The 9,532-nt window shown below is 42.7% G+C and overlaps 2 protein-coding genes across 2 annotated transcripts; both read left to right on the top strand.

The window, feature by feature from the left end:
- The first annotated feature begins 317 nt into the window (after window positions 1–317).
- On the top strand, window positions 318–1,922 carry LOC139766701 (uncharacterized). The gene is made up of 2 exons (XM_071695620.1): window positions 318–491; window positions 992–1,922. The coding sequence occupies exons 1-2, from the start codon at window positions 333–335 to the stop codon at window positions 1,781–1,783; spliced, it is 951 nt and encodes a 316-aa protein (XP_071551721.1). The 5' UTR covers window positions 318–332; the 3' UTR covers window positions 1,784–1,922.
- Window positions 1,923–5,819: 3,897 nt separating this feature from the next.
- On the top strand, window positions 5,820–7,306 carry LOC139766816 (uncharacterized). Its single transcript, XM_071695737.1, has 2 exons — window positions 5,820–5,870; window positions 6,382–7,306. The coding sequence occupies exons 1-2, from the start codon at window positions 5,859–5,861 to the stop codon at window positions 7,171–7,173; spliced, it is 804 nt and encodes a 267-aa protein (XP_071551838.1). The 5' UTR covers window positions 5,820–5,858; the 3' UTR covers window positions 7,174–7,306.
- Window positions 7,307–9,532: the final 2,226 nt, after the last annotated feature.

The raw sequence follows: 9,532 nt of genomic DNA, 5'->3' as shown, positions 1-9,532 counted from the left end.
TATATATAAATATATATATAAATATATATATAAATATATATATAATATATATATAAATATATATATAATATGTATATATATATATATATATATATATATATATATATATATATATATATATATATATATATATATATATATCATATATATATATATCATATATATATTATATATATATTATATATATACACACAAACACACACACATCAAAGAAACTCGAAAATAACCTAGAATTAAGGGACTGGCCGCCAATCCTGCTCAGAAAGCTTACAAATTCTGAAGAATTGAAGAACAGTCTACCACCATAAGTGGCAGCAAGGGTCCAGGACCTGATGTTGGCGGGCGTGGTAAAAGCCGGATGGAGAAGCTACGCTGGGCGTGGTCGTCGCCTCCTAAAGGACAGGGTCGCGGGATCTTCCTATATAAGCAACCACGACCATCCCCAGGCAGACCAGAAGTACGACGAACTTCCCGACGACATGAACCCAATGGTGAGTCCTCCAGCAACGCGATCCCAAGCAAACCGCAGTGAACCTGTTTCATGGCCAGTTTAGTGGATCTTCTTATGAGCGTTCGTTAATAGTGATCGATAATCTGTTCATCTTGGAATTTTTGGCTACCAAGCCCTAGTTCTTTAGTTCTTTGATAATTATAAACGAGTATATGGATTTGCTTTACAAAACTCGTAACCTGTTCCTGTTTACACAGTTTGAATCTAGATCACAGATCCATATCTCGAAATGTAAAGCATGCTAAAGTGATAGAAATGCCACAAAACAGAACGGAAGAAACGGTGATCAATTGCACACTATCTGGCAGGTTAAGGTTGCATTTCCACCTACTATTTTACACTCAAATACCAACGAGTTTCCAGTGCACAAGAATTGCAGCTCGATAAATGTTTCACTACAGTACCTATCAACGCCTTCCAACTTATACTTTTCCCCCAACCACCCACTCGCATGACTTAACAGCGTTTTTCTCTCCGCAGGTACTCCTTCCCTTGTTGGTTGCGGGCTGTGTGGCCGCACCGGCCGCAAGCACTTTGGCTATCCACGCCGCGCACCTGCCCTTGGCCGCGCCTTTGGCTGTGCAGCATGAGGTGACGGCTCATGTGCCTACTGATGTAGAGCTCAAGGCAGTGGGAGGGGCAGTGGCTCTGGCTCACCCTGTGGCCGCAGCCGTCCCCGGGTACACCGTCCAGGGTGAGCTTCGTCAAGTGGAACATACCGTCGCCGCACCTGAACCTGTTGAGGTTGACGTGAAGAGCCTTCCCATCCTCGCCGCCCCCATCGCCCACCCTGCTATTGCTTCTGCTCTCCCTCTAGCTCAGGTCAAGGCCCTCGAGGTCCCTGCCGTGGCCCCTGTGGCTGTGGCCCCCGCGGCTCTCACCTACTCCAACTTGAACCTGAACGTGCCAGCACCTGTGCCAGCTGGAGACGCCCCCGCCCCTGAAGAGCTGGTCCAGCGCATCCCCGTCAAGGCTCTTGGCCGCGCTCACTACTCCTTCACTCCCCAGGTCACTGAGGTCCGTCCTGAACTCAAGATCTACGAAAAGACCTTCGATGTCGCTGTGCCTAAGCCCGTCTACGAGACCAAGGAAGTGACTCCCATCCACCACTCCTACGTGCCCGAGCCTTATGCCGTGCCTCAGCCCTACGCCGTACCCGAGCCCTACAATGTGCCAGTGCCAGTTCCCCATCCCGTCCACGTGCAGCACCATGTAGCTGCTCCTTTCGCCTACGGTGCTGCCCCCTGGGCCGGCCCCGTCGTCACCGTCTAACACTGAGTCTCCCTCGGGAGGCAGCGTCAGCTTCCACTGCCACCTGCAGTGGTAGAGTGACGCCGCAGTCCCGCTGTAAATATCAACATCTGTACAGGTTATCCTGAATACAGAATAAATTTCAGTTCCTCATTACAAATCATGCCTTTCACTCTAACGAACAATTCAACCTTTAATAAATAGTAATCTGTACAAAAAATACCAATACATAATTAAACAGATAAAAAACAGCCGTGAGTTATGAATTACCCAATGCTGACACATGTCTGCATACTCCCTTATTCACAAATAACACACGTTCACTTCTATGCAGGATCAAATGGTTTTGGTTGATTATATAAATCAAAATGAACGAGATTTCATCTGTTCGTCAGCTTTAAGACGCCCTTTCACACATACTGATCCAAATCCTTCGTCATATCAACTCAAACTAAAGCCAGTATATCGCCGCCGTGAAGACCTGTAAAATTTCTCCAATCTGTATGAACTATCACTCATGTTAGATGTCACCTATAATACGGAGGGCGTCCATCTGACTGATTTGCTGGTATGCCTGCTTAACTTACTGCGCACCCCATGCTCATCCTGTGAGCGGTAGCGAAAAAGGATTACAGATATCACAAAGGTTTTTTTTATCAGACCGTAGTAAACAGATATTACACTGGCTGCTACAAAAATAATTCACTATATAATCTTCAATACATACATTACTCATCCCTTCACATGGTAAGTTTTACCGGCTGTAAGCACAGTGGATACAATCTTAAAAGCGCTTCTACCTCTGGACACAATCAAAACTTATAGACCTGATGGCATCCATTCCCGTGTACTGAAAGTGTGCTTCCAAACTTGCACTTGTGCTTGCACATTTGTTCCATTTCTGTTTAAAAACCAGAATTTTTCCTTCTTCTTGGACGCATGTATCGGTACATCCCATCTCAAGGAAGAGTAACCGTTTCGACACCTCTAACTATCGTCTCATTATTTTCCCATCTACTGTTTACAAAGTCTTTCAATCCTTCAACTTTTATATCCTCAAAAATCTTGAATTTGTCTTTCCTCTGATCATTAGTATGGCTTCCGTAAGGAAAGATCCACTGGTGATATTCTTTTCTATTTTACTGATGATTGGCCATCATTACTGAAATATTTGGTGTAAATGATGGCCAATAACGAGGTTGGCTGCCATATTATAGTATGAGATTTACTGCGTTTCTATTCAAGGTTGATGACGTTTGGATATCAAGCAGTAAGGGGGTTCTTTCCCCACAATTGATTCCCACCGGTAGAGATATCCGGCAGGATAAGGACAGGAAGAAATACCATGCACTGCTGAAGTAAAGGAAGAATGGAATTTCACATGAAAGAATGAGGTCAAAAGGGGAAATTGTTCACTATCGAGACTAATCTATGCAAAACTGTTCTTTGGCAATGAGTCAATTGAGGAGGTCCATGTTTGGAACCCGTTGATGAAATGGAACGCGTTAATGTATGCATCAGTTTCGTTGTATACCTTTTCTTTTTTAGTAAAATCGGAAATAATGAAATATCTTTCCAAGCGATTTGTGATGTAACTTATATTTCAACATGAAAGAAGTGTGACGCCAGCTAATTCTAATGTTCGACTGTTCTGTCTGAAAGAAGCTAATTCTTCTGTTAATATAACATACTTTTTCTCTAGAGATTTGCATTCTATTTCCTCCAGTAGATAATTCATTATTTTTTAAACTAAGTTCTTGGTCTATATTATCAGGTGTCTTCAATATAAAAAAAAAAAAAAAATATTGAAATCCCGATACAGTCTAAACTTCTTAAGAGAATAAAATTGATTTTCTTGGTTTCTGATCATAAAGTAGGTTTCTGAGACTTGTTAGTTTTGTGGTCATTCTTTGTAAGTTCTAATCTTTTATTTCGTCCGCTATGTAGTGCAGGGATGAGAACTATGATACACCCACAATGTTGCTTTGCCAGCGCATTCAATTGTACCCGAGTTGTTCCTAGCAATTTTCGATCGATGACTATATTTAGAAGTCTTGGTACTAAGCTTACAGCTAAACTTTTTTCATGAACTTCAGGATTTGCCAGTGATAATAACTTCGACACATTTTTGTTTATATACTTTGAACACCGAATTTCGAGTATTTCATATTAATGTTCTCTAGTGTGAGAAATATTGTTTTGTTCAGTTATTTCTTCCTTGCGTTACTCCTTCACTTTGGGACCGATTGACCTAAAACTTGGTAGGGACGTACATGGACTCAATAGATCAAGGACGCCTCTTTTCATTTTTCTTCGCTCTCCTAAGAATTTTCTGTCAAAAACCATAAGACCTCAAAACGTACATTTCTGGCACATGTTCCTTATATGTAGTCTGTTGAGACAGGGAACTCATTACAACGATATGATTTTCGCATTATTGGGTAAAATTTCACAGTGTTCACAGAATTTGGCATGACGATTTTTTCCAAATGCCTCACATAGTGTTGAGCAAATTTGTGATAGGAATATTTGTGGCTTGTTCTTGAATGTATGTCGGCCAGCGTTCATGGAATTTGGGTAAAAAATGTCTTAACACATATCCTAATGACAAGTCTAAAGGTAAAGACTTACACATACAAAATTGTATCAACTTTGCCATTCCCATTCAAGGTGTGGGATTAAACAGCTCATGAATAGTTGCCGAGTACAGCGTGGTCTAAATGGCGGTGAGAGGCACACAACCAGCCAGCTCTCGGGAGCAAAAACCAAATTAATAACCTATACAAGAAGGAAAGTGAATCAACACTGCAGCGGAGGGCAAGTGAGTCAAGTTTTGAAGTAAAACAGTGAGAGTCGATAAGTCGGACCGCTTTCGACTCAACTCTGTCAAGTTAGTATACAGAGCTAGAACCACCCCAGATGTAGGAGCACTACTCCACACAATGATGGATCAATCCTTTGTATAAACGAAGAAACTGTTCGGAAGTAAGGAAATTTCGACGTCTAAAAAGCACTCCCAGCTTCTTTAAAGCAGACTTGCATTAATCTATCATCGCTGAGACTTATACATTTGCTGTTTTGGACCTTTTGTATCACCTGAGACTTGTGAACAGGTCTGTATCATAAACCTGGGTATCATCGTCCGGGCTTGTATAATAACTCTGAGCCATACATGAAACCAAGCAAGCGTCTCTAACTCTGTATGTAAAAACGAATTACTGCCTCCTAAATCAAGAGCACCATGACAGACTATATATCGACTTGAGAAATTCAGGGACATTTAAGGTTCTACATGAAAGTCTTATGTCGGATATAAGATGCTGCCTTGTGGAAGCGGATGGGGAAGAGCTCAGCTAGACGGGCCCCACTTATGTATTATATGAAGGAGAAAGATATTAAAGTTCTCAAGGAGATAGAAGGACACTCTAGAAAGGCGCAATGCCTACCAGGAGAGACGGGAAGGGGGATGAGAGTGAAGATGAGAGGTTGGGGGTTGTAGGGCGGGGAGGAGGAGACGTTTGAGCATATCATTACACAAAGTACAAACTACGCTCAAGGTCGGAATGTAGAGCTATTGGAGTAGGGCACTTCACGTATTGACAATACACTAACGGACATGACCTTCACTGTATCAGTAAGTCTGTGAAATGTACATCAAACAGACAATATGTGTGGCCAACACAGTTTAAGTTAATAACTGGATGAAAAACAAGGTCTAGAGACATTTTGAATTACTGCATTACTAACAGTGCTTTTAACGAGTTTGTCTGCTGAAACACAGGTAAACTTTAACCTGAAACTTTCTAATAATTCTAGGCAATTCTAGGTATGATATTTATGACTTATAATAGTTGTATATAGTCAGAAATATGGCCAGAGACCGTGAGCCTAACTCCATAACATTAAGGAAGAGTCTACCACCATAAGTGGCAGCAAGGGTCCAGGACCTGATGTTGGCGGGCGTGGTAAATGCCGGAGGGAGAAGCTGCGCTGGGCGTGGTCGTCCCTTCCTACTAGACAGGGTCGCGGGATCTTCCTATATAAACAACCACGACCATCCCCAGGCAGACCAGAAGTACGACGACTTCCCGACGACATGAACCCACTGGTGAGTCCTCCAGCAACGCGATCCCAAGCAAACCGAAGCTTTGACTCAGTTAACCTGTTTCACAGCCAGTTTAGTGGATCTTCTTATGAGCGTTCGTTAATAGTGATCGATATTCTTTTCCTCTTGGAATTTTTGGCTGCCGAGCCCCAGTTCTTTAGTTCTTTGATAATTATAAACGAATATATGGATTTACTTTACAAAACTCGTAACCTGTTCCTGTTTTCACAGTCTGAATCTAGATCATAGATCCATACATCGAAATGTAAAGCACGCTAAAGTGATAGAAATCCAACAAAACAGAACGGAAGAAACAGTGATCAATTGCACACTATCTGGCAGGTTAAGTTTGCATTCCCACCTACTATTATGCATACAAATACCAACGAGTTTCAAGTGCACAAGAATTGCAGCTCCATAAACGTTTCACTACAGTACCCATCAACTCCTTCCAACATATACTTTTCCCCCAACCACCCACTCGCATGACTCAACAGCGTTTTTCTCTCCGCAGGTACTCCTTCCCTTGTTGGTTGCGGGCTGTGTGGCCGCACCGGCCGCAAGCACTTTGGCTATCCACGCCGCGCACCTGCCCTTGGCCGCGCCTTTGGCTGTGCAGCATGAGGTGACGGCTCATGTGCCTACTGATGTAGAGCTCAAGGCAGTGGGAGGGGCAGTGGCTCTGGCCCACCCTGTGGCCGCAGCCGTCCCCGGGTACACCGTCCAGGGTGAACTTCGTCAAGTGGAACACACCGTCGCCGCACCTGAACCTGTTGAGGTTGACGTGAAGAGCCTTCCCATCCTCGCCGCCCCCATCGCCCACCCTGCTATTGCTTCTGCTCTCCCTCTAGCTCAGGTCAAGGCCCTCGAGGTCCCTGCCGTGGCCCCTGTGGCTGTGGCCCCCGCGGCTCTCACCTACTCCAACTTGAACCTGAACGTGCCAGCACCTGTGCCAGCTGGAGACGCCCCCGCCCCTGAAGAGCTGGTCCAGCGCATCCCCGTCAAGGCTCTTGGCCGCGCTCACTACTCCTTCACTCCCCAGGTTACTGAGGTCCGTCCTGAACTCAAGATCTACGAGAAGACCTTCGATGTCGCTGTGCCTAAGCCCGTCTACGAGACCAAGGAAGTGACTCCCATCCACCACTCCTACGTGCCCGAGCCTTATGCCGTGCCTCAGCCTTACGCCGTACCCGAGCCCTACAATGTGCCAGTGCCAGTTCCCCATCCCGTCCACGTGCAGCACCATGTAGCTGCTCCTTTCGCCTACGGTGCTGCCCCCTGGGCCGGCCCCGTCGTCACCGTCTAACACTGAGTCTCCCTCGGGAGGCAGCGTCAGCTTCCACTGCCACCTGCAGTGGTAGAGTGACGCCGCAGTCCCGCTGTAAATATCAACATCTGTACAGGTTATCCTGAAGACAGAATAAATTTCAGTTCCTCAATACATATCTTGCCTTTCACTCTAACGAACACTTCAACCTTTAATAAAAAGTAATCTGCATTTACAAAAAAAATACCAATAGATAATTAAACAGATGAAGAACAGCCGTGAGTTATGAATTACCCAATGCTGACACATGTCTGCATTCTCCCTTATTCACAAATAACACACGTTCACTTCTATGCAGGATCAAATGGTTTTGGTTGATTATATAAATCAAAATGAACGAGATTTCATCTGTTCGTCAGCTTTAAGACGCCCTTTCACACATACTGATCCAAATCCTTCGTCATTTCAACTCAAACTAAAGTCAGTATATCGCCGCCGTGAAGACCTGTAAAATTCTTCCAATCTGTATGAACTATCACTCATGTTAGATGTCACCTATAATACGGAGGGCATCCATCTGACTGATTTGCTGGTATGCCTGGTTAACTTACTGCGCACCCCATGCTCATCCTGTGAGCGGTAGCGAAAAAGGATTACAGATATCACAAAGGTTTTTTTTATCAGACCGTAGTAAACAGATATTACACTGGCTGCTACAAAAATAATTCACTATATAATCTTCAATACATACATTACTCATCCCTTCACATGGTAAGTTTTACCGGCTGTAAGCACAGTGGATACAATCTTAAAAGCGCTTCTACCTCAGGACACAATCAAAACTTATAGACCTGATGGCATCCATTCCCGTGTACTGAAAGTGTGCTTCCAAACTTGCACCTGTGCTTGCACATTTGTTCCATTTCTGTTTAAAAACCAGAATTTTTCCTTCTTCTTGGACGTATGTATTGGTACATCCCATCTCAAGGAAGAGTAACCGTTTCGACACCTCTAACTATCGTCTCATTATTTTCCCATCTACTGTTTACAAAGTCTTTCAATCCTTCAACTTTTATATCCTCAAAAATCTTGAATCTGTCTTTCCTCTGATCATTAGTATGGCTTCCGTAAGGAAAGATCCACTGGTGATATTCTTTTCTATTTTACTGATGATTGGCCATCATTACTGAAATATTTGGTGTAAATGATGGCCAATAACGAGGTTGGCTGCCATATTATAGTATGAGATTTACTGCGTTTCTATTCAAGGTTGATGACGTTTGGATATCAAGCAGTAAGAGGGTTCTTTCCCCACAATTGATTCCCACCGGTAGAGACATCCGGCAGGATAAGGACAGGAAGAAATACCATGCACTGCTGAAGTAAAGGAAGAATGGAATTTCACATGAAAGAATGAGGTCAAAAGGGGAAATTGTTCACTATTGATATCTATGCAAAACTGTTCTTTGTTAATGAGTCTATTGAGGAGGTCCGTGTTTGGAACCCGTTGATGAAATGGAGCGCGCTAATGTATATATCAGTTTCGTTGTATACTTTTTCTTTTTTAGTAAAATCGGAACTAATGAAATATCTTTCCAAGCGATTTGTGATGTAACATATTTCAACATGAAAAAAGTGTGACGCCAGCTAATTCTAATGTACGACTGTTCTGTTTGGAAAGAAGCTAATTCTTCTGTTAATATAACTTACTTTTTCTCAAGAGATTTGCATTCTATTTCCTCCAGTAGATAATTCATTACTTTTTAAACTAAGCTCTTGATCTACATTATCAGGTGTCTTCAATATAAAAAAAAAAAAATATTGAAATCCCGATACATTCTAAACTTCTTAAGAGAATAGAGAAAATTGATTTTCTTGGTTTCTGATCGTAAAGTAGGTTTCTGAGACTTGTTAGTTTTGTGGTCCTTTGTAAGTTCTAATCTTTTATTTCGTCCGCTATGTAGTGCAGGTATGAAAACTATGATATAACCACAATGTTGCTTTGTCAACGCATTCAATTGTACCCGAGTTGTTCCTAGCAATTTTCGATCGATGACTATATTTAGAAGTCTTGGTACTAAGCTTACAGCTAAACATTTTTCATGAACTTCAGGATTTGCGAGTGATGATAACTTCCACACATTTTTCTTCATATACATTGAACACCGAATTTCGAGTATTTCATATTAATGTTCTCTAGTGTGAGAAATATTGTTTTGCTAAGTTACTTCGTTCTTGCGTTACTCCTTCACTTTGGGACCGATTGACCTAAAACTTGGTAGGGACGTACATGGACTCAATAGATCAAGGACTCCTCTTTTCATTTTTCTTCGCTCTCCTAAGGATTTTCTGGGGTCAAAAACCATAAAACCTCAAAACGTACATTTTTGGCACATGT

The sequence above is a fragment of the Panulirus ornatus genome, chromosome 58 (genome assembly GCF_036320965.1).
Source record: "Panulirus ornatus isolate Po-2019 chromosome 58, ASM3632096v1, whole genome shotgun sequence".
Lineage (NCBI taxonomy): Eukaryota > Metazoa > Arthropoda > Malacostraca > Decapoda > Palinuridae > Panulirus > Panulirus ornatus.
The sequence above is the reverse complement of the archived record's forward strand: the minus strand, read 5'-3'. Positions and strand labels throughout refer to the sequence as shown.